The following is a 26,141-nucleotide window of genomic DNA, read 5'->3' as shown; positions in this document are numbered from 1 at the left end:
TTTAAGAAGGGACTAAGGGGATATTCTGGCTAGCAATGGGTTTGTCAGCATGATGTTGAACCTAGGCAAATTAAGAGAGTGTCTCACATGGATTTTTTAACACACAAATTAGAAGGGTAATACAATTTAAGTAAATCAATATGCACTTACATCAAGTTAACTACAAGGTTAGATGCTAAAGGTAACAGTATTGATGTAATGCAGTTAAGAGTTCTGTGTGGCACATAGCTCAATGTCATTTGAATTAAGCAACTAGGACACCACAAAATCAGTATGGCACACAAAGAGACTAAAAACTGCTGACAGGTTTCATAACTGTATATGGGATATCTTTGTCAACTGGATTCTTCATGCACTTTCACATTTTTTTGACCCTATGCTCTTTGACCTCTGATCAAAGACCTGGAAGAAACCAACATAATCATTTGCAGATGAGAAAGAGATGTAGAAGATAACAGGTTATTGATGTATATTATTTTGTAAACTGAATACAGCTGGGGGATTCATTATTTCCATACTTGGCACTGATGTACACTGTGCTGGAATATTGTGTCCACTGGTGAAATCCAAAATTCAAGATGAGGTTGAGGAATGGTGAAGATTACAGGAGAAACACAAGAATGACTAAAAGACTGGAAAATAACCTTGTTGACAAGAGATGCAAGTCCCATCTGCTTATCAGTAAGAAAGTTAGCTTGATCACAAATCTAACCATGAATAAAACAAAAAATTGCTAATAGAAGGCTTTTCAGTTTAGCAGAAAAAGTATAAAAAGATAAAATGCTGAAAACTGAAACCAGAGGCAGTAACTATTAGAACAATGGGTCAGGATGACCTCTCCATAACTGTCATTAAAGAGAAGAAAACACTCAAAACATAGATAAGAGATTTACCTAAAACACAGTCTAATTTCAACAGAATGATTTCAAGGAGTTTTTGTAGCCTGTCTCAGGCAAAAGGGAGATCCTATTATCACAGCATATCTTTAGACCTCTTCTATGAATTTACAAAAATGCCACATGGGTAATTACCTTTAATTACATAATCAACAATCAAATACATGGCATATATGGTATGATCAAGATTTAAGAAATACTAATTAAAACAAGTCCTACTAAAGTAATTTTTTAAATTATTGTTTTCATCACATTTTAAGAACTATTCAGTGCCAATTACAGTTGAAGAGAGAGCTTCTAATACCTAGACAAAAATGAGAATAAGTTACCATCTTTAATGCAGTACAAAAACATGTAGTATGATCCTCTCATACAGTTGCAAGCTGAGATGCAAAAGATTGAGTGACCCCCTTATACATAATTCTACTATTGTTAATATCAATTAAACATAAATGTTATTTCCTTGTAAAACTGTGTCCTCATTTTTGTAATTTTAAATTAACAATTATCTTTTGAAATGAGAACACTTACACATTAAATGTGACAGCAATGTAAGAGGATAATTAAATATCACAGGAAAGTAATTCATTCACATGACAGATTTTAACAAATGTATTCTTTTAACTGTTAATCAAGGTGGATACAAAAGCATAACATTACCTGAGCTTTTTCAGTACTTGTTGGTTGTAGATGTCTGTACAGCACTTTCTTCACAACATCAAGAAACAAACAAGCAACTACTATGAGGATTATGGCAAACCAAGCAGAACCACTTGACAACAGCTGAACAAATACAAAGTACATGTCCTGGGTATGTAAAAACGGCCTGAAAAGTTAGAAGAAGTGGCAATTACTAAAAGGAACTTCTAGAAACAGAAGTACAGCACAGGCAGGCTCAAGTGTATCTTATTTTACATCAAGCAGCAAGTCTCTCAGGATGCAGAGTTACAATTGCATGGTGTCAGTGAAGAAATCTAGCAATCTGTTGGAACTGACCTGCAAAGAAACTCTGGGGAAGGAGGGTACCAAACTTTGGAGGGAAACGTTCTTTTAAATTGTGTTGCAGGAAATCAATCACCATGCTCAAACCCCAGTGTCTTCATTTCTGTTGCAAAAATTTATCTATTACATAGCACCTTTGGGAACCTATCTACTTTTTAAAAACAAAAATGCCTTTATAATCACAGGCTGTCAGAGACAAGTAATTTCTGTCCTCAAGCACAGCACAGCTTAGCAGCATTGTTCAAATTTCTAAAAGAATCACCAAAAGTGAGTGGCCACTCTTTTTAAAAGATTTAAAAATTTATTTTCCGACACCTGCCAAGAAATTCAGAGCAATATGGTAGAACATAATACTTCAGTGTTTTTTCATAGCTTCATCTATCATATGTGCTATAGAAAGGAAAAAAAAACCAAACAACAAAAAAAAAATCACTCACCAGATAATTCCCCCATAAAACAAGGAGAATATGAAATAAAATACAATGGATCCCCAAGTAACAAAATGGTTTATCCATGTCCAGAAGTGAGTTTCTAGTGCCATCTAAAACAAAGATAACTTCAATGAACTTCCTTTTTCCCCCCACTTCAAAGAAAATGATAAATACTGGTCTGAATGTACTTATGAACTTCCAGCTCAAACACTAAACATTGTTGTAATACACAAAAACTACAAAGAAAAATTTTAACCAACATTGAAACCAAACATAAAAATCACTTATCTGGAATCCTCAAGAATCAATTACTTCTCTATAACTTTTGAATCAATTTTAAATCATTGCTCTATTACATATTTGCCTATATACCCAAACACAGAGAGTAATTAGTATAATATCATACCTTCATCGTAACAGTTATAACCATAACGGTGAAGACCAAAGTACCAAATGTCCAGTTTCCAAACATCTAAGAAAACGGCAAGGCAAAAATCATGGAAGAAAAAAAAAAAAAATCAGTTAAGCGTATTCACGTGTTTAGATTCTTCTCAAGTCAGCTATACTAACGAAACAAGTTTGTGGACATAAGCTTGTAACAACTAATATTGTGAAAAAGCAAGAAGGATACAACACAAACTACTAGAAAAAACTACAGCTTATGATAAGAGCAAAATTAACAGTCCACAAGTCATCTTCCTTCTTGGTTCAAAACAAATCACCACAAAGGCTACATGAAATATGAAGGAAGTCCAAAACAGTAATATGAAATGATAGGAAAATGAAGATATCAATTTGATCAACTAAGTATAAGCATCCAATAGAAAGCAAACACTGGGTGGAAGGTATTCACTTTAACATAAGTGCAAAACACTTTGAGCTTAAACATTTCCAGATCATTTTCAACATGCAGCATCACCTGAAAGTTCACTTTTTACCCCAAGCACAATTTTACAATTCAAAAATAATGGTGCCATTGTATTTTTCAAAGAAAATTCTAAGGAAAAGACACTTTGTTTCAAGGCTAATAAACACAAAATTAAGCTTCAATTCTAAAACACTGTATGTGTCACTTTTGTATTCTCTTGCCTATGTAAATTAAACTATCAAAACTCTGAACAAGTTCTACAACAATAAAATCTCAGCTCTGACAACCAAGCAGGGATTCTGAGGTTGTAATCCATCTACACACATGCTACTCAGACACACGCTGCCATTCTACAACAGGTCCAACTGCTCTGCTCTTGTAAGCAGTCTGGGTGCGGAAACTGAAGACGTTGCTGTTTTGTAGCTATTTTTGCCACTGACATACTGAACAATGACCAAACCCTCAACTCTGTATTTACCGATAGCAAACTAAGCAAGCAAAAAGAAAGGTCCCGCATGCAGACAGGCAATCAAAAGTCATCCTAGAGTTGACTTGTTAGTACAGCACAGAGGCACAAAACTAGGATTCGTACAGTTGTAGTCCTTGTTACAGAGCTCTGACAAAAAAAATCCCAAGTCTGATAACAGATCTCACAACTGCTTTTCTCATCTTTACACAAGGCACAAAACTGAGGCAGCCATGAGTCTGGATTTACTGATAATTTTAGAGATATTTGTTATAACACGTCTTCTGAAGCCTTCTATTTACTTTTCACACCAATAGTAATGTTTAAACAAGCAACACGCTTGCTGTTAACTGCTGAATAATCTTGAAGTAAAATTAGACTAATGCTCCTGAGTGACCTGTGAAAGAAAGTGTCTTTGCTAACACTGCTCTCAATGGTCACAGAGTTAGAATGCAAAACGTGAACAGGTTCTTGCCACCATTTTATTTTTGAACACATTTACACTGTGGATGCTGCATCTTTTAATCCTGTGAAGTAACAGATACAATATTTTGTATCTCCTCCTCTTCTAAACTCTTACCATTTGCCTGTTAGGTTTCAATATCTGACGACATGCACAGCATGAAAAAGGGGGGGAGAAAAAAGAACTAAAAGATCAAGTTGTTGCATAATGTGTTGAGGTATGCCTAACAAACCACCAGCATTAACAAATGATTTACAACCTCTTCTATTTTGCTTTGCTCCAGACTGAGAACTGAATGAAAATGTGAGGCCATGCACTGATAGTACCCTGTGTCACACACTCACACAAAGCGATCACTTCTTGAAGACTTCTTACAAGAAAGGACTTCAGCAGTACACGAGTTTCTCTTGGCCTTAACTTTGGCTTTTTCAGGCACACATTAAATTTGCAACATACTTCATGCACTGCAGATATTTTACTGCAACACACAGTTCTACCAGTTCCAATAACCAACTTCTAGCAAACACAGACAGGTAGAGACTAACTCCAAATAAATTCTAAGACTTTTTTTAAGTCATATCACAGAAAACATGAGAAGCCAAAGGGCATCTGAAAGCTTTACTTCCAGTATGCTCATTCACTAAGTATAGTTAAAAAATCTTTATGTTAATTATACAAGAAACCATTAAAAGAACCTTCTCCATAAAGTCTACATGAACACCCTGGTCTAGACTTACAGAATATAATCTGTTCCCCTAACTAAACATTTGTTACTAAATACAATGAAAAAAGTCTGTTCCTGCCTCGTGGACATCTACTAAGCAGTTTTGAAGTGAGGAGCTTTGACGACTAAGACAGATGCACAGAAACGCACCGATTCATAGTGTAAAATTACTTCATTAGAAGAGTACTGAAGGTCCTTTACCAATGCACAAGAACTTCAGTGTCACACAGCTTGTAACAAATGACAAGAGAGGACACACTCATACCTCAGCTATAACAGACATTTTAGTCTAAAGCACAACTATTTTAACGTTCTTATAAAACATCTCATAATGAAATAGGCACTCCAGCTAGCTGCACCACTCCCCCTTTATTGCTCCTTTCTCTGCCGGAATGCTAACCACCAGTTCACATGCTCTGTGATTTTAGTCACTCAAGACAATTCTGGCCGTTGTCTGTACATCATTACATGGAAAGCCTTGTTTTGGCTAAACTTCCTGAGCTCATGCCCACTCCCTATCACCAGGTAACCACTGTGAATACAGAATGATGCTATTTTTGTACCTTGTGCCATAACTTGCAACTCTACCAAGCGCTACACGAGAATCAGCAAGCACTTAATGTCAGTAGTAAGAATGGCATAATGAGAAGCAAATGTATTCTTGCATTGCTATCCATAACAGTTTTATGAGAGAAAAACCAGTATCTAATTGTTCTAAATTGGGTTAACTAACTCAGAACCAGGGAAAATGAGACTTGTAATGGTTTCATCGAAGCTTGAGAGTTTTTTGGATATGATTTTTCCTTTTAACTTTAACTTCTTTAAAATAGAAAGTGTCAAATTAGAATTTGATGATTTCATTAAGTTATTGTCCTAAAAACATTTATTGAACAAAAAGTATAATTTAAAAGCAGCTTACACCACTTAATTTTTTAAAAATCTGAGTAATTAAAATAATACATTTTCTTTCAGGAGAAGCTTTAAGACTTTTGGCAACTTTCAGATTTAAGCCTAATTTTATAACAGATACTAAAGAGAAGCCATTGTTTGACGCTGCAATTAAGTCCAACTCAAAATGAGTTTTGAATGAATGAATATAAATCCTCATTTACTGAAGTTATGACATATGATTTTGACAAAGACAGTATACAAAATAAGACAAAGCTTAAGACAACCATAATGCATTTATCATCTTGAAAGATATGTTCTTCATGGACATACGCTTTCTGACAGTCTCTGAACAGTTGTTCTGACAGTCTCTGACTGTCTTACAGTTTCCATACTAAGAAATGTTACTCTTGAGAGCATACATGAATATTGGCAAAGCATCTTTGGTAATTATGTAGTTCATAAAAATAAAAAAAGAAAAATCTTAGATTTTTCTGACACGAGGATTTTTCAAAAAAACATTAAGAAATATCACCAAAAATACAGTGGTAGAATAATTCTTATGATAGTGTACCTGGCCATTTCCCAGCAGAGATGTGTCTTCTCCCATTAGAAGATACGAGCCATAAAAGAAAACAAATGCATGAAAGAAGCCCAAGATGGTCCAGTAAAGAAATGGTTTAAACCCCAGATGGGCATTTTTACTGATGTCTCTGCAGAAATAAAACAGATTTTGGATTTCAGATTGTCTTTATATAACCCATCAGCTATTCACATTGTATGACTGCTACTGCTTTGAATAAATGTAACTTTCATGCACCAAGACACATTTAACGAATGCTGACATATGAAAAAAAAGTATAAATCATGGGCAAAAAAAGAACTCTGAGCTCTCATGATTTGCCTCTGCTTTACGCAGGGATCACCCATGGCAAGGGTGTCTCTAATGGGTCAAATGCAGAACAGCACAAACTAGAATTCTTCTCCCTGGAGGCGGAATTGCAAAAGGAAAAAAAGTGACATCTCCTGATTCTTGCCCCTTGTTCTGCTTAAAAGACCTTTAGGAAAAGAGAAACATCTAAGAGACATCTCTTTTTTACAAAAATACATACTTTTTTCTCCAAAAAGCAGTATGCAGTGCAACATGCTACCACTGGGAGGACATCTAATTCTACAAGAAATCCCTTCCGCTCTTAGTAAAGCATTTTTTGAGGTGATTCCCCTAACCATAGTGTCCTAGTCTTTCATTTGCGTGTCTGAGTGATTTTCACCTCCTACATGATTGGCAGCGTTCTCCTCCATTACATGTAAGCTGACCACGTGCTCAATTCTCTTCCAGTCTTAACATGATTGACATAACAAGATACTTCTCTTAAAATACTCATGTTAAGTAACTTTTAGGATGAAAACTATGTAGCTGCAGTTCTTCCTCGTCAAGATAGTTTACTAAAAACTGCATAAATTACTGATAAAAATACTGGAGGAATGCGTAATAGCAAGTTCAGACTTCTGCAGATGCCACTGTTGTTCTAAATGATGTGCTACTGTGGCAATATATGCAAGATATACATACCGATAGAGCACAGGTTTACTCTGTAATACATGCGGATGCACATGCTGTTCAAAAAGACTGTATATGAGGACAGGCAAGGAGGTGAAACAAATATTGTACAAAGTCAGGTATACACTGTCATAGAGTGTCTGAAAATGGAAACAAAAATTATTTTGAGTCTTGTAAAGAAAAAAGTTGTTTATATTTATTAAAATTTATTAGAACACCAATAGCAGCAACAAATCATTAATTACATGAATTTATAGTTAGAAAAAAAGCTATACTCACATAACCATCTAGTAACATCAAGGTATCAAATATAGAAAATGAAGCTGGATATTTGTTAAGTGTAAAATCTATGCTGCTCCTGTGTAGTTCTTTCCCATTTTTTTTATTTATTTACCCTCAGTGTTTCATACACATTTACCAAGATGCAAGGCATCCAATACTTACTTGTTGTGAAAACAAACAGAAGAACTGATATAAAAATTGTGGTGTAATAAAGCACACATTCTGAAAAAAGAAAAGTAAAGCAAATAGTTAATCCTCAGTATATGCCTCAGAACCCTAAAAGAAATTGCTAACTCTTACAAGCTGGTAAAAATACACAGGGAGAGCATAAAGCATTTTACTTAGCAAAGTGAAGCAATATGCTTTGCTTGAGAGTGTATTTTGTTTGTCCTTCGGGACAATGAACCTGAAAAATATAAACTTAATTATATGTGCTTGATGAACACATCTCATTACAGGAGTACAAGTAGTATTAAAGGAGGAGAAATCCATCCATTTTCCCCTCAGTTTCTTTTTAAGAATTTCTTTGCAAAATAGTTTCCACATTTCATTCAAGAAAGCCTGTGCCCTGCTCATGTGAGCTTTTTGCCTGGGAGTAGACAAAACAGAAACCAAAACCTAACGCCATGTTGTTATCTTCAAATGAAAGCAAACAATAGAAGATAAAAAGTGGCTTGGTGGCCAATGCCAGAATCTCAGATAAATTTCAAGTAAGACAGTGAATTTTGACTTCTTATCAAAACTGATGATCAAGTTAAAAAAAAAAAGGGGGGACAAAAAAAACCCCAACACATTATTAGCATTTCAAACACCCCAGCTCACGATTGAGCTTCCAGGCCCGTCCCCCTCCACTCCTCCTTCTAGCATCTGAGAGGTATCCAGAGATAACTCCGTCCCTGGTGCTTACTTCCCTTGCAGTGTTTCACCTCAGGATTTCTTAAGTCGAAGCTGGGACTGTTACGTTTTCTTAAGGTGAGCCTGCCCGCAAAGACCATGCTCTCTCCCCACACACTTTCTGCAGGCCCTTCCTTCCCTCCCTCAGCTACCTCCTGTGCTCCTTTTTCCTTTTAAGAAAGATGAATGGATTTGGTTCATATTAAATCAATCAACAAAAAAAGTGTTATGCTTTTACATCTTGCTAAAGAATGCATTTAATTTCAAGCTAGTAATACTGCTTTCAGAGAGTAAACATGTCTGCCTCTCAGCCTAGGCAAACTCATTGTGGTATTTAAAACTTATTTCTAGGTGGAAGTACTAAATAATTTCACAGTCAAACTACTGCATTTGGTTGTAAAATATAAAAAATACAGCCCAGACAGCATGGTTGAACAGAGATTATTTAACCTGTTCCAAACAAAAATGTTAGATCTGAAATAAATTTCTTGCTGGGAAGAAGTTACACATTTTTCTGTGAACTTCACTGGCACTCTTTGAAGACTTACCTTATAAAAAAAGTACTGTACAAGGGTTGCTATTCTAATATAGTAAAAGTGTCCATGAACAAAAAGCAACTTGGAGAGGAATTTAAACCGTGCTATTGCATAGTCACTGTTTCTTACAGCTTGTCTTCCTTCCTTGCCCATGATCCCTGTAATATTTGGGAAACCAAACAGAAAACAGGTTAAACATTACAAAAAATAAAGTTTAAAGAAACCCACCAACATACATCTGAAGCTACAGTTCTGTTTTCCTCCATTTCAACATTATAAAGACTTCAGCAACTTTCAGTTCCAAAAGAAGGCATTATTCCTGACACTTACAACTAAGGGAAACTGCTCATTTGATACTGATTCAATTAACAAAAACAAAACAAAACAAACAAACAAGACTCTTTCTGTAAGCAATGCTTAAGAAAAGATTTGTGGGAAGACATAGAAATAATGACGCTCATACAAAATGAAAATTCCCAAACCAAGCAAACCATTATCAATCCATCATCAATTATCCACTTACTTACTATGTTTTATTTCAGAGAGGTTTTTCTTACAGTACTTTCTGGGAATAATACATGACCTATACTCAACAGCAGAATAAAAGAAATGCTGTTCTTACAATAGCAGTTTACTTAATCTGATGGGCTGACAATGCTTGTCATTTGTCACATCTGAAGACAAATTCATTTCTAAAAACTATTATTAAGATTAGGATAAGCATACACAGAGAACACAAAATGCTCTTTTACAGAAGAAAAGTGGCCCAGGATTCCTGAAAACCAGACACTTAAAGTGCTGGTTGCTTTGGGGGGGGGGGGGGGGGGAAGAAGTCTAAAGGTCCCATCACCCTCCATGGAAAAGACTTACTAGTTCTGACCAACGTACATGTAATGTCTAATATGCTACAAATTACAATAAAAACTTTGATAATTTTATTTTTAATAAGCTTCAGTTAGTTGACGAACTAGCTATAGAATAAAAGCATCATTTGCTATTGACCTGTAACCTTCTCAAGCAGACTATAGCCATGGTCTTAAAAATCATGGCCACATGATTTAAATGATAAACATTACATACACCCTTTTAATCACAAAGGGTGACAGATTGATATCCTGATGTACCAATACCTTATGTAAGAACCTTCAGCATTCAGTATTGTAACAAACACCATCCAACAAAGTCAGTGAAGGAAATACCAAAACACTATGTGATGGGTACCAATTCAGTTGTATGTATGTTTTGTTTTGTACTCAGTTATATAACACAGCAGAAAAAAAAAGGTTTAAAGAAGGTCCTGGCCAGGTAACAGAAAACAATATAAACGGAGAAAACTACCAATCAGTAACAGTCTCTCAAGAGATATAATGAAAGCCTTCTCCTCAAAGACGAACTAGACACAAAGGGCATTTCTACAGTGATACAGATGTGGTGCAAACAGTGGCAGTTAAGTACAAAGAAAGGTTTAAAGGTCAAGGTTTACACAGTAACTTAGAACCTGACAATGTCTGAATTTAGAGATATTCACTTCCAACATGTGAAGCAGAGTACTTCTGAGATTCTAGTTACAGAGAATCTCTGCGGTTCTTAAAACAGCATTAAGCAGGACCTCTGATTATTGGTAGACTACACAATAAACCTACGACTTCTGAAAGCAAACAGCCTTAAAGTTTCACTAAAAGTCTGCTACAATAGATGACTCATATTAACACCCTGTCATTCACAGGTGCAAAAACATTAGAAGTTTATCTGTTTCTAAAAACTATTCATGATCTAATCCTCTACTAAAATTTGCACCTTATTTGCCTTTATCTCTTCTGACAAAAGAAAGTTACCTATGCCAACATGTGCTTCTTGTATCATGCTCACATCATTAGCACCATCACCGATCGCTAATGTTATAGGTTTCTCTGGAGAAGTTTTTAACAGTCGCACTACCTGGAAAAACAAAAAGGGCAGAATTTTTTCAGATTAGACAGAGAGTCTATCTACAAACCATGCCACTAAGTCCCAAGTATCTTAGTTACCTACCCATAAATATAATTAATATGTTTTCTGAATGTGCATGCTTGGGTAAAACACATCTTTGGCATATCACATGCGCAAATTCCTTGCTCATTTAGAAAAGCTGCTTGCTCTGGGGCACAAGCCTTATTTAAATATTATGCCTGCCTTGAGATTATTTTGCTGTTCTTATTTAGATGTTCTTTTACAACTCTTAATTTGGTGCTTTACCATACAAAACAGTTCAAGTAAAAGTTGGAACTGAAAATTTACTTAGGGAGTAATCCAGATTTAATGCCCTTTACTAGACATGCCCAGATTCTTCACATTTTCAATTAATGGAACTAATCAGTGTAAAAGAGGAATCTGAAAAAACAATGTATTAGCTCAAATACCAATACATGCTTTTATTAAGGAAAACAGTTTATTTTTAAAGCAGCTTCGTTGTCACCAATGGGTATTCTCAGTTGGAAAGTCACAGAAGATATGACAAAAGAGGAAAAAAATTGTTTACATATAAGGCTCTAAAATCCTCAAAAGAGCAGCAGTGGTAGCCTGCTCTTCCCAGAAAGGAAACAGATCTTTAATGTAAGTGCCAACAATATTCTAAATAGAGAGGAGTTAGTTAGATGAGGTTTTTGGTTAAGGAGAAGTAGTAATTCATTAACCTCCCAGAGAGCTCTAACTAAAGGTAGAAGCTTTACTAATTCAGTTGTAAACAGGCAGCAGAGGTAAAGATGTGAATGCAGATCCAGAAGGCTTTCTAAAAACTAAAATATTTATCTATGAAAAAATACTGCATTTTCCCCCCGAAGTTCCAGAAAACCCAAAGTGGAAATAGCAACAGAGCAACAACTGCATGAGGTACATAAGACACAAACAACTGTATTCAAATAATTGAGTTCTAGCTGCCAGTGTCAGTACATTGATTCATAGGAGGGGTAACTCACTTCACATGAGGAACACAACTGTTATTAAATACAGTCCACAGTTCAGAGAAATCCACCTGATTGCAGGAATATATTCCCTAATTGCAGGTATTAATATTCAAGTTTAAAGGTTCCCCATTCCTGACAGGTAATTATTTCAAGTACATTTAGCATTAGATCTCAGTAAGCAGCCTTAAAGAGGTAGCAAGGCTGCAGTATGTCACCCAGATCAGTCCTCATAAGGTACCGAAGACTGTGGTAATTTAGACAGACAAACATCAACGCAAAAAGGTCAAGACAAATCCTCTGGCAAATTTTACATACAGCAATCAGCAGCAGCTCTGAATGACTGACATGAAAGATGTTTAAAAAGGTTTCTGAGCCATAAAATATACAAAAACAAGTAGTGAGACTGCTAGCCATATATTAACAAGCATTAAAATTAAAGGAAAAGATGTGGGAAATATTAAGCTGAGTTCCAGATTAACCTTGGAATAAGCCTCACAAAAAGTGTGCCTACAGCAGAAAATCAAATGCAAGGCTAGAATAAACTGCCATACACCTCCTTCCCCACCCTTCCCTCCCATGTTGTATAGCATTTGTCTCAGTGATTTATATACTTCAGCGTTTAAAATTAAAACATCGCTGCCATCAAAATTAGGTTCTACTGTACTTCATGACAAAACACAGGAAATTATGGAGATAATTCTTATCCTGTTCAGCAGATTAAGGAAAGCATTATTGGCTGCTATCTGTCAAACTTGGCAATACAAAACACATTATAAATCAAGTTAAAAGACAAAATAAGAACAAGGACACAACATAGGCACATAACTACACCTTAAAGAGAGGGGATGGCAAAAGTTTCAGCTAGAAGAGTGTACATAAAGTGGACACATCCAACAAATGGTTTTTCTCGTAGTAAACAACTTCCTTTTAACATTTTACTGAAACTAATCCAAGTTTTATACACAGCTGAACAGTTTTATAAGGAAGTGATTCTAAAGACCGCACTAAAAGTCTGGCTAAATGTTGGAGGCATGAAGAGCAAACTCAAAACAGGTCACTCATGCTATAGCAAAACAGCCTGCCCTCTTTTGTACGCCTAAAAGCCTTTAAAGCATACAGATAAGCTAAAAGCATAATAAATTAAAAAATACTCCAATAGAGGTATACAATTGAATATTAGTCAAAAAAAAAAAAAAAGGAAGAGAAGCATAAAATGAAGAAAGAAAATTTCAAAAGGAAAGACTAAGTATTGTAGCTCTTCAGAGCTTAGCTTTCTAGAAAAAAAAAAAATCACAAACTCTGAATTTGAATTTTATCTGATCTGTATTTGAGTAAGATTAAGTACACGTGAAGGAAAAATGGTCTTAGAGGACAGCACCAAGGCAAACCTCCCCTGGAGACTAGGGGTCAGCTTCCCTTCCCTTCTACTTCCTCCTCAAACTTGGGTATTTTTTAAATCTTTAGAGAAGCACATTTCTTCCCTACAGCTTCGTGAATTTTCAGTTTAGCTTTTTTGGTCTGGAGAAATGATGGAACAGGCAATGCAAAAGCATGCGGGTGATCAGGATAGCTACTGCCTTACAGAACACTCAAGAGGCTGATTAAAGATTAGCCTTTTTCTTGCAGGGCAGCAGTATTTTGACTCTCCTCTCCATCCACTTGCAAATTTTCACAAATGCACATAGAAACTTCTGAGCAAACTACTCCAGATCAACTGAGTTTAACAAGGATTCAAAGGTCACAAAAAAGGTCAGGCAAACAAAGCAAGCAGTTCCAGAAATCCTTGCCTCCTCAAAAGCATGATAAAAATACCTACAAGACAATCCTAATTATATTCTCACTTACCTTTGCTTTCTGAAGGGGTGCCATGCGACAGCACAACACCGCAGAACAGTTTTTGCAAACTTCCATGAACAGTTTTTCATGTTCCCTGAGTGCAAGAGAGAGGCTGGTCCCATCCACAACCAGTCCATGCTGGATAACATGGTCTTCCTTTATTCTATTCAGGGAAAAAAATGTTGGCTTTGTATTGGTGTGAGAGAAAAATTTAAATTTTGTTATGAACTATACAGTTGCCCATACAATAAACAAATAAGTTAGCCTGTTAGACAGACTGCTTCTTCAAGTCTGTTATGACATTAATAAACAAATTTCTAAAAAGGCAACTTCACGTGTTTGGCATATACATCAAAGAGATTTGTCATAAAATTTGAAAATAAAAGAAAACCAAGCGAAGACCATCACTGAGATAATGACATCTCAGGTAGTTTACCTCTTGGCTAGCTGCCTCAGTTGCTCAGCGCATGTACTGTCTGACTTGTGCTGCACAAGCTCAAGGATGTTCATGGTTCTGTGAAAGTGTCCACATGATAAACTGACACTAACAGCCGTTTCATGCTTATCTCCAGTGAGCACCCACACTTTGATACCAGCCAACCTGAGTGCTTCTATAGTTTCTTGGACTTTCTCCTGCAGTCTAGAAACAAGAAAAATCTTAAATAATCAATCAAACACTTTACAAAAAAAAGCTCACACTAACTCCATATTGCTCCTGTAACCCCACTGTCATGATGATTTAAGACTGTATTTCCAACGTTACATATATTCTCAGAGAATTATAGTCTGGCAGACGACATTCTGTTATCAGCAATAAAACGAAGGCCTTGAAACAAAAACTGAACTTCAATCCTGCTAAGTGATCAAAAATTTGTAATAAGCATATCTTAATTTAAATTAGGCACCATTGCTACATTTGAGAAGCTTTAAAACAGTCCACAACAATTACTATCTACTGTGGTATGTGAAAAGCTTCTAAGTGCTCCATCTGTGCACTCCAGTGTACAAAACACCCTCTGACTTACCGAACACACACTAAGCAAGCAGAATGCTTTGTTAAGTAGCTAGGTATAGAAGTTTTCCCAAGGAATTAGCCGTTTCCCTAAATATTTACTGCAATTATTCCATTTCACATACATTAAATCTCTCCTGATGAAGCACGCTGTAAGTCATCATTATTAGGCCAAAACCAGCTGGTATAACATGTGTTTTGAATGCTCCTCAACACAAAGAGCAGTAAACATTCTAAACAAGCATAGCACACAACTTTTGGTCGTGGCGGGAGAGTTTTTCATGGCACGCATCATACTTCAGTTATAAATCCTAAACTCGCTATGTTTTTGAGTGTAGTTAGCAGAAAGTCCATTGCATACTTGTCTTCTACTCCTGTAGCCCCAAGTAATTCCAGATCCCTTTCTATGAAGTTGAAGACATCTGCTAATCTTTCTTCCCGTTGTTGTAAGGCAGTCCTGGCCTCATGAAGGCGTTTGCCAATTTCTTGATACTCCTCAGGTGTGAATCTTCTGTAGGCTACGCACAAAGTTCTTAGTCCTTTCTGTGAGAAAATAAAAGACTACATTCAGAGTAGACAAGATTCTGATCTAGCAAGAAGGTGTTACCTGCAATTTGTTCACTTCAAGCCACAGAATTCGTACTGGAAGGATTTTCTTCCGATCAGCTGGGCAAGCATATGCACTTACCAAAGCAAATTCATCCACATGTATCCTTGTTTTGTCTATTTCCCCACTCTTACTACGAGGAAGAATGGAAGATTCTGCTCCCTTTGTGAATAAAAGCTTTTCCCCTAAGAAGTAAAATACAACAGAAATTAAGAATACATACTGTTTAAGAAATTCAACTGCAGCTTGTGCAACTTCTGATCACTTACCTGAGGGACTCTCTACAATGACACTCATTCGTCTGCGATTTGGATCAAACTCCAAAACATGAAGCAATTTATACCTGTATTTGGGGTTTTAATAGAAGAGGGAAGGGGAAGAAAACATTTTTAGAAATAAATTTCCAAAGACAATTACTTATAAATATACTCTTTCCCCACAGAGCTTTCCCCAAAGTGCCATTTTTACATAGAAACTCTAAAAGTAATGCTACCACTGTTGAGCAATCACTGTTATCAGTGTTTGTGCAATTGATTGCTTTTCATCACTTTATATATATTTAATTCCATTCCATAAGAATAAAAGGTTCTTCTACCAATAGGAATAGCTTCCTGAACACTAGCTTTATATCTGGATATTACAGTCAGGTCCTACCTATTCTTTTATCCTTCTACCATTACTTCATGTGTAACTTTGAAAACTACATTTTATTTCTAACACTTGTAAACAATCTACACAGTCAAAAAAGAGTGGATGTTCCCTCATAACTGGACTATTTTTTGTTATGTTACCACTAGTTTAGAAGATTAATTTTAGACATTTAAGTTTAAATTACTGCCAACTAACTGATGCAGATCAAATGGATAAAAGGTGTTATGACATACCGCAGACGTACAGTTATCAGTAATATTTCTACTCATTTTGGGGAAGTTTAAAATATGTAATTAGATTATGCATACATGAGACTGATTCTGGGAACTTCTAGAGCTGAAAGCATAAACTGTAAGACTTAAATAAGCAATCCAGTTTTTCCAACTCTACTACAGTCTCAACCTTTGAGGAACGGGCAAAGATAAAAACTGTTATAATACACACCTACACAGCGTAACTACTGTTCTGTCCTTCAAAAGAAACAAGGAATAAAAATGAATACCTTTCTGGTTTTCCGAGACTTTTTACTTCCATACTGTCCCCACTAGTTCCGGTAAATACTACTCCAACTCTAAAAGGAAAAGAAAATATAAATTTAATTACCACCTTAGACATACTGCCTATTCATTCAGGGAAAAAGGGGGGCAAACGGGGGGAAAAAGGCAAACACTTTATACCCCATTACTGCTCTCTATTTCTAGAGAAAATGAAGAATGCCCACTTTCTATAATATTTTCATAGCAACACACTCTGTCCACTATAATTTCTCAAGGATTTCTTTCCATAAATATTTTAAATCATAACTTTATGATATGCCTAGGTTTTTGTGTATTTTATTTTTATATGCTTTCATAGTAAACTGACAGTGCCAGGGCCTGGGCTTTACAATCCTTCTGAGCAATTTTTAAGGTTGCTTTTACCATGAATTGCCTGCCCTAGCAGGCAATTTCTACATTAGACAGTTTTGGCAGTACAACTCACCGGCTTGCAGCTTCAACTAAAGCTTTCTCATCTGGTGAAGAAGCATAATACTCCAATGGGGATGCTATTCCATTGGCATGCCAGGGACCATCAGCACCATCTGTTTGATCTGCATTGATCTGCACTGTATGACAAAGACAAACTGCTTTCAAGAAGAGTTCTTCCTCTTTCATCTATAAGAAAGAAAAAACTTTATTTTCAACATTTACATATCAACGCAGTTTTGAACATACTTAATTAAAAAAATGCTTTTACTTAAAAATCTGCCAAGTATTCCATGTTAAATAATCACATCTCAACATGTTTAATAAATATTATTTGTTCAGTAACACTTAATAGCTTCAAACTATTCAGAAATTGTGATTTTTTTTTTTTTTTAAAATGCTAATGCTAGAAGAGTATTTTTCTGATATAAAACACTTTCTATCTAGGATATCTAAAGGGGGCGAAAAAGTCTTACCAAACTATGCCTATTCCCATCTGGAGAATCTTCAGAAAACCCCTCTGGAGTTAGTTTACCATTGACCTCTTGGTACTTTATGCCATTAATGGAGCACTCCCGAAACTGCATCTCATTTTCAGTTAATGTACCGGTTTTGTCTGTAAACACATACTCTACCTTTTGTAAAATAAAACAAAAAACAGACTTGGAGTTGCATGTATTTGTCAGAAGAGAAAAAAATAATATAATCTCAACTCACACTCTCCACTACATACTTTTTTTTGATCATGTAAAAATTTTAATTTCTGCCATCAGATATTTATACCTTATTTTTAAATTAATCAGAAATCAAAGTGCAACCAATAAGAAGTCTGCAGTAATAGATTTTCATATTAAGAAAGAAGTAGGAAATAGAAGGTAAAAAAAAAAGAAATGTATGTTTTACTCTACCTGTCCCAATTCCTCATTGAGGTCTGAAGTATTTACTTGCGCTCTCTGGTTTGTTTCTTCATGATAGAGGTCAAGATCCCAGCCAATAAAAAAAGATCCAAGAAATTTCTGCATCTCAACAGTCACATAAAGTGAAATAGGTATGATAAAATTGTAAAGTACCAGAAAAGCAAGAAAATCTGAAATAAATCTCAGAATCTACAAGAGAAAAAGAGAAAATGTAAAGATTACTGCAGTGCTCAGGTGAAACATGGTTACTTAGTTACATTTCAATATGCATGAAAAGTGACAAATTGACAGAGCTGGAGGAGACCAAGTCCCACATACACATGAGAGAGACAACACACACAGTGACAACGCAGGCATTTCCAGGTTTCCCCAGTAACGTGCCTTCAGACTGATGCAAAAAGACTGCCTTAATCTATGACTGGATGTTTCAGTTCTCAAGTTCATTAATTTTTGTCCTTTCTACTGAATCTGTCAGGAGGGCTCCCAATTAATACTCACTGTCGTGGTGATTCTGTTTTCAAACAGGTCTCTTGAAAGAGTTGGGTCTGAAAAAACTCACATGTTCCCCATTCCATCAAATAGCACCATTCATAGGCTTTTCTAAGGAACCATAAATGGTGAAGGCAAACAACTGATGTTCCATGTTGTCAGAGGAATCTGCAAGTATTCTGTATTGGTTTAAGACAGCAGAGCAACAAGAGGGTTCCTGTATACTGGCATTCCCCAGTTATGTGGGTGATCCAGACTACATGACAAGAAAGAGACCGTGTGGATTTCAATGGCACAGACTTCTTTTATGCCTCTTCAAATCATTGTGTTCAACACATACATTTCAGGTAAACAGCTATGTAATAGGATAAAAATTCCTCTTTATTAGGTATGACAATTTTAAACTCTGAAATGCAACATTACAGTCTCTTTGAAGTCTCTTTTTCATTTGCACAACAAACTCAGTATCTAAATCGTGCTTTGGGAAAGCTTTTACCAACACTTGAATATTGAGCAAGGGAGATAAGAGAGGAGAAAAACTGGGACATCTCTTTCAACTCTACCAGATATTGGTGTAGGAGAACATTTTGAAGAAAGGGAGTATAAAAGTAGTCAACAGTTTGCAAAGCTAAATAATGTCTGTTCTTCCTAACTAGGGAGTGACAACACAGGACAGATCAACAGAGAAAGCACTCCAAGTAAGGATGTCGGCATATTGAGAACTGCAAAGCAGATTGTGGAAATAAACAATGGAGAGAGAAAAACAAAGACATGATAGAAGAAGAGCGACACTGCAGAAACACAGATGGCTCTGTATGCTCCTGAATGGAAAGACTGAGTAAATACTTATCCCGATTCTATCCGGAACTGAAAAGGCTCCATAGGCTAGTCTAACTTACATAGCAACTGCTTCAAATTAAGAGGAGCCAAGAATTTACTTGACTGACCACTTCAAACAGTTGAAAGTGCATTAAGTGGGTGGAGGTACTAAAAATAAAAGTCACTAAACAACCTGAAAACTTTTAAATTCATTTAGTACTTTTAAACAGTGACATGTTTAGATAGATTATTTTAGAATACATTGAAAAGTTTATGATAACTAGTGATAACCTGAATTAATAATTTTAAATAAAACACAGCATTGAGATAAAGATTTTTTTCCAGTTAGACCACAAAACCACTTCACCTGATAAGCTTCTCAGAAAGTTGCATGTTCTACTGAAATGCCAGTAAACTCTTAACTCTCCTTGAATCGAAGACATTCTCAAATTACTTTTTTTTTTCCTTCCTGAACCACTATGTACTAACCATAAATTTCACTCTACTTGTGAAGCAGAACAGAACTCTCCTGACTTGGGATTTGGACCTTTTTGCACACATGGCACCTAGTGAGCACATTCAATTCTCAACTCTCTGGGAGATGGGGAGGATGTGGGAGGGTGTGTGTGTTAAATATCTGACACCAGATCACATGTGGATACTGGATTTCTAATTCTTCTGTGCTTTGAAAATCCCCTCTACTTCTTAGAATCAGCTCCAGCCCGCTCCTGAACTGCTTTGGAAGAAGGCAGACTCATATGGTAATAAAAAATTAAACAGAACACAGAAAAATACAGAATGATTAAGAAAAAAGACACTTCTCAACTGCAGACTTAAGGAACAGTTCAAAGTATCCCTCCAATCTCTACAAAAAATGAGAAGGCAAGCAGGAGCTTGAGCAAAATTACAGCCTTACAAAATTGTCTGAACAATCTCAACATCACAGAATGTCCAAAATGCCTGAACTGTGAAATCACTGCAATGGAACGTGCACAAGAACAGCCATTCTCCTCCTCTTTTCATTTAAGGAATGACAAGAGACACCCAAAAGAACAATAACTATAATAAGAACACAGAACATCAGAAATATGTCCTAACAAAACCCAAAATTTTCAAAAAGCTTGGTATTTTCATAAAGGAAGAAAAAGTCCAACCCGTAACAGAGGTAAGGTATTTCTACACAGGGGTAAGCACTACATAGGACTAACTCTCTCAAAAATACTGAGACAACAGCACACAGACTTGCAAGTGGATCATGTGGTAGTTACACCTATATGCAAGAATAGAGACGTAATAAATATCACATTCAGTATGTAGTGGTTGAGGGTTCCTCAGATATGCAACTGGGTAGAGCTACATTACCTTACTGCTGTTTCTTTCATGCTCTGTTTTTTCATTATACCAAGGCTCATCCCATTTTTCTTCAGCTTGCCATGCATACTTTAAAATAGTGCTCAGAATGGCTTCAAAGAGGAGGATTATTAGATAAATAATCAAAAAGGAATTCATGGACCTACAAAGAGGCAAAAAAAAAAAAGCAACTTCAGTTTATTTTACTTAATCTGTTGACACACTGTGGTTACATGAATTGACCAAAAACTTATTGGACAATTTTTTTTTTAAATGTATCTTGTGTTTGATACGGATATAAAGTTTCTATGTGACAAGCAGGCAACAGAAGTGAAAAGAAATCCTACATCTGACTAAGATATACTCTACATATAGCAATATGAAGACTAGATTAAGGTGCAAGAATACCCCAACAGCTGACTTGTGTCACAGCCGTTGTCCAAGATTTTGGGGGCTGACTTATCCTTCTCTTCTTCCCTGAGTATCTAGCAAGGCTGTGAAGGCAGTACAAACAACCACAGTGGAAATCCAAGGCTGCACCTCTTTCTTCAGTTAGAAGAGCACTACCATGTGCATCTGATTATTTAACCTAGGCCATGCTATACCAGGATATAGTCAAACTTGCCTCTGGATTCTGTAATGCTAGCCAGACCATCTTTCCACCCCTTGCTTTGATGACTGAATTTCTCTTGTGCACTCTACAGTTCTGTTTGTAACTGGCTATAGAAGAATAATCAAACCCATGTTTGCAAAAGAATGCTGGGAGGCTATCTTAGATTTTTAGTAACTGGAATAAAGGCAACATATCAGAACTCCTGCTTCCTTTTAAAATAATTCACGAGGTTCAACATGTAAAACTCTATTGTAATAACACTTATCCCGTAATTACAGGCAAAGATTTTTAAAACTGAGCCTGTGACTTGTCCTACAAGCAAGATTCATTGCAAAACATATCTGGATAGGCTATATCCTTTAGACTATGTGAAACAAAGCTATTTTCCATTATATCAACTACTACGATTCAGGACAGATTTGTAAGTGATCAAGACTTCATTTCAATCCATCCTCTGTAAAGGCATGATGCAGTTTTACAGTAAAGGATGCAGAGAATAGCAGAGGCTGGGACTGTTTTGAAAACTATCTTTGAGCATCTGGTTCAAGCAGCATTTCACCTATCATTAAATGATCTCCACATCTCAAAGACAAACCTCCAGAACTGACTTTTTCTGCTTTAGTCCTTTTTAAGCTTGGGTATTTCAGCTTTGTACACTACTGAAAGAATCAATAAAGGATGAAATATCAAGAAATGGATTTTATCTTTATAGCTTCCTACTGAAGGCAAAGCAATTACACTCTCTTCCCTTGTCTACAACCCAATGATGAGATCATGAGGGTTTTAAAGCTACTGAGGAAAAACTAAGTTAAAACTCTACAAATAAGAAAGATATTAGAAAATAAACATACTTTTCTACTGCTGACCGTTTCTGAGATTTACTCTTGTAATTTAATGCCATCTTTGTCTCCATACCTGTATACACTGCAACACCTGGGAAGGAAGGGGGGGAACAAAGAGTTATACTTTATTTTCTGCATAGATACAATTTGCAGAATTTTTCATTTTAAGAGACATAGGATAAAATCAAGAGGTGATATTACTTTTGTGTTTACTTCAGTACAATGGTGAGACAGTATTTTGTAAGTATGTGCAATTTTCTGCTATAGTAAAACAGTACTGCTGAAGTAATTTTAACACCTACTAAAACACTGTTCATTATTATGACTGTACTGCTCTTCAATATGTATTTTATGGAAATCAGAATGGTAAATCTCAGGAGAAAGTCTTGAACAATGCGTAACAGTAACAACAGTCATTTATCCATTGATGGATAAATACTCCTTTATCAAACCACTTCAAATATTTTCACAGAGCGGAGCTGGAACTCTATATCCTTAGAGGTTCTTCAGCATGATATCATTACTTTCTTCTACAATCATATCCCCTCAGGTAACAGTCAGCAAGATTATTACAATTTCGTCAGTGCAAGTAGAATTAAACCACAGTTCATCAACATGTTTTAAGAAGAGAATACTCTTTAAATATTTAGATGTCTACAAACCAAATATTTCTTTAGTGTTTTTTAATCTTGCTCCACGAAGTAAGAGACTTTCAGGCCCAAGAGGTCTAAAAAGAAATAGACATATCAGCATTTAAAAATTAGTTGTTCCGTATTCTATAGGACTAGTGAAATCCAGTTTCCTATGCAAAGTCGTTCTATATCCCCCCTATGAATTCCCACCGCAACAACTCCAACCCCACCCTTATTTAGGTCCATCTTCAATCCTCTTACCCCTTTTACCACAACCTCACCCACACATCTCCACAGAGCGCTCTCTTTCCTTTCAAGTCCCTTTGGTCACGGCCATACTCTCCCACCACTGTTCAGTACCCCATAACTAGTGATTGAGCTAAATATACCAAATGGCTGGGGTTCAGAGAGACCTGCAAGTTACCTGAGAAGCCAGCAGGCAAAAAACCTGTCAAGCTCACAGTGCAACAGGAGTGCTATTCTACGTTTGGCTATTTTACCTATCTTAGTTCTACCCCTCTGTCAAACTGAAATGATATAGCAAGTTCAAAAGCTATTCATACCAGAGAAACAAAGACAAACAACTAGATGGACACACCACCACCACAACACTGCAAGTTCTGCTTCCTAACACAAGCGTAAAATTTCAGAAATGTTTTTTCCTCATATCTATCACACCACAATAATACATTCATTTCGTTGGCTAAGTTAACTGCAAACAGAGCTGTGAAAATAAAGCTCCAATTAGAATCAAGGTTCATATAAGGTTAGAGCTCTATGTTCTACTCCAGCGGCTGTATCATCTTTAGAAACTGCCAGTAGGGTTGGTTTGAAATTAAAAAAAAAAAAAAAGGTGCATTCACTGTTTTTGCCAGTGTTTCAAATGAAAGCAGAAAATGAACAACTGCAGCGGCCAGGTTGACACAGTGAGTATAAGCAAAAGAATTAAAGATCATATACTAAGTGCTACGGCATACAAGCCCTTGGGTTTGTCTTACTCTTCCATTAGCTGTACCACAAGCAGTCCATGATCACTATTATATGAACAAAGCTCTTGTACTTTAAGTTCCTTTGAAAGCATAATGCAGAGTTACTCAAAAAAAAACCCCAACCAAACCCACATCCCACCTCCCACAGTTCAATGTTTAACTTAAATGTTACTGCAAATGTGACAGTTACCATCACAAATACCGTGTGCACCAATTATACACACAGATTATGATAGGTTCTTTAAATTACACATACATATGTTAATATATTAGGCTAGACTCAAACTTTAACTGAAAAACCTGAACTAAAAGGGCCTAAATGCTCAAGCATTTAACCTTTTCTTATAAGAAACCTAAATATATATTTCTGGATTCAAGTGGTTTTTGCATTTTGTAAAACCAGTCTGACAAACCCAAAATACAAAACCTGAATCAGTACAACACAGACTAGACAAGTTTATCTTTGACAGTCAGAAGATACAACTCCACCCGTATTCAGAATTTGCAATTATTTTCCACACTCCCTTTAAACTGACTCTGTTACATGTTGTCAACTAAATTATTTTGATAGAATATCCCAAAGCTGAACCTGTAATGCCTGGCAGTAATGAATTCCGAAATGCTCTAAGTGAAGTAGCACATAAAGCGACCTTAGAAAACAGCTGAGTGGGTTTTTGGAGGAGTTTGGGTGGGGTTTTTTTGTGGGGGTGGCTAAGGCTTGGAGTTAAGGACTTGGGGCCAAGTGATCTGCCTTCTACATTCCCATATTTCTTGCAAAACCATTGACAAATCATTGATTCACTCTGAACTCCATGTTACTCCTATCTAAAATTGACAGATGTTTGCCAGCCTCATAGGAGGCTCTCACATTGAAAGACTTTCAGTTCTTCAGACTGAAGGCACACATTAGATGGCAAAGAATACTGCTTTAATATTTGATTCAGGTAGAAATTTCACTAAAAATGTGTAAAGGATAACATTTTGCACATTAGAAGAGTGAAAGAATCGTAACAGATGTACCTGTTTCTGTGACACATTTGTACATCACAACACAGCAATTCACATTTTGAGAAGAGGTGACCAAGTTTCTTGAAAGGTTGATTATAAACAACTCTCAAGAGAAAACAAAATAACTTGCACGCTAAATATTCCTGAAAATCTGACCATTTCCTGTGAGTGATTTCCCTGTCTTCATTTCAAACCGTGACCTTTCTCACTCCTGTTCTTCCTATTTTTCTCTCCTGTCCTGTTGTGGTGGGAAGAAGTGAACGAGCAGCTATGTGGATGCTTGGCTGCTAGCTGGGGCCAACCCACCGCAATAGCAATCTTTTGAGAAAGTCCACAAGTAGGTCTGTAAGTGGCTTCACATCTTTACTTTTATATTTTTACATGTGTTTAGGTGTATGCTACTTGCTATGACTGCACAGGGAAAGGTTGTGAGCACATGATTATGTGCACATAGCAATATGCACACACAATTAAGTGTTGACCATTACAGATGTAAGCACTTATCTTTACAGTCCAGGTAGTACAGTAGTTTGAAATATATACTAAAAGCTACAGATTTGTAGCAGAGGCTTTGTTAAAACAGATCCATGATTTCTAGGAATTTCAACTGCAAAAATACCTGCTCAGTACCTCTGATAAACAGATTACAGGGGATCTGTTGTAGTCTACATAATATGCCACTGGAAAATGTTTAAGATCAATAAATGTTTTAAATAACAAATAGCAACAAAGTTACCAGCTGATTACCAGTGTCTAAAAACTACCCAACTCAGAACAGCCAAGCTTTCCAGAACCGTCCTATTAAATCTGAAAAACTGGGCAGTAATGAACTTACTTTCACTAATTTTTTTTCTCATCTCTATCTGAAGCATGCAGCTACAATCGATACTTTGAGTAAAAATACCCCTCCCTTTCGTATATTCAACAGTAACTCTTTTTTGTGGTGGTCATGATTTTAACCACCTCCATCAGTTCTAAACATTAATCTCATAAAATTTTACTTACCGTACAATTTCTTCAGTTTGTTGACTTATAGTTATTCTTCCAACAAATCTATGAAAGATGGCCATGTGTTAGAAATATCTACATAAAGACTTAAAAATGTAAAAAACCTCCTCTATATTTACAAAAAAGTCATTAATGGTTCACATACGAGATAATCAACTTTTATTAACAATCAAACTGAAACAATATGGCAACACTGGCAATAATTTTACAAGAGATATTTAACAACAGAAATATTTATCCTTCAAAAGAACAGTCATTTGAGAAAGGCTATTAGGTTTCATTAATAAAACCACAAAAGATTATATTTCTTACTCAGTTAAAACACATTGTGACTTCTTGATGTTTCAGTAAGAAATAATTCCTCAACAAATATAAGTTAGCATATTATCCATCAGAAATAGTAATTTTTCATTTAATAAAGCCAATCCACTCTGCTTTCAAAATCTGACA

At 36.0% G+C, this 26,141-nt stretch overlaps 1 protein-coding gene across 7 annotated transcripts in view; it reads right to left on the bottom strand.

The window, feature by feature from the left end:
• The window catches only part of ATP11B (ATPase phospholipid transporting 11B (putative)), a 73,587-nt gene that overhangs the window by 19,532 nt on the left and 27,914 nt on the right, over positions 1–26,141 (bottom strand). For all 7 annotated transcript variants that reach the window (XM_075506952.1, XM_075506954.1, XM_075506955.1 and 4 more), the window contains exons 8-28: positions 25,689–25,736; positions 22,717–22,781; positions 22,064–22,145; positions 20,612–20,762; positions 17,933–18,130; positions 17,501–17,659; positions 17,041–17,213; positions 16,562–16,630; positions 15,678–15,751; positions 15,490–15,593; positions 15,163–15,344; positions 14,226–14,429; positions 13,799–13,952; positions 10,847–10,949; positions 9,024–9,169; positions 7,744–7,803; positions 7,312–7,439; positions 6,313–6,451; positions 2,736–2,801; positions 2,336–2,439; positions 1,557–1,722 (exon numbers count right to left, since the gene is read on the bottom strand). In XM_075506952.1, the coding sequence (XP_075363067.1) occupies positions 1,557–1,722; positions 2,336–2,439; positions 2,736–2,801; positions 6,313–6,451; positions 7,312–7,439; positions 7,744–7,803; positions 9,024–9,169; positions 10,847–10,949; positions 13,799–13,952; positions 14,226–14,429; positions 15,163–15,344; positions 15,490–15,593; positions 15,678–15,751; positions 16,562–16,630; positions 17,041–17,213; positions 17,501–17,659; positions 17,933–18,130; positions 20,612–20,762; positions 22,064–22,145; positions 22,717–22,781; positions 25,689–25,736 (2,575 nt within the window). The remainder of the gene's footprint in view (positions 1–1,556; positions 1,723–2,335; positions 2,440–2,735; positions 2,802–6,312; positions 6,452–7,311; positions 7,440–7,743; positions 7,804–9,023; positions 9,170–10,846; positions 10,950–13,798; positions 13,953–14,225; positions 14,430–15,162; positions 15,345–15,489; positions 15,594–15,677; positions 15,752–16,561; positions 16,631–17,040; positions 17,214–17,500; positions 17,660–17,932; positions 18,131–20,611; positions 20,763–22,063; positions 22,146–22,716; positions 22,782–25,688; positions 25,737–26,141) is intronic.

This window comes from Mycteria americana, chromosome 7 (assembly GCF_035582795.1).
Source record: "Mycteria americana isolate JAX WOST 10 ecotype Jacksonville Zoo and Gardens chromosome 7, USCA_MyAme_1.0, whole genome shotgun sequence".
In the NCBI taxonomy this organism is placed as follows: Eukaryota; Metazoa; Chordata; class Aves; order Ciconiiformes; family Ciconiidae; genus Mycteria; species Mycteria americana.
The sequence above is the reverse complement of the archived record's forward strand: the minus strand, read 5'-3'. Positions and strand labels throughout refer to the sequence as shown.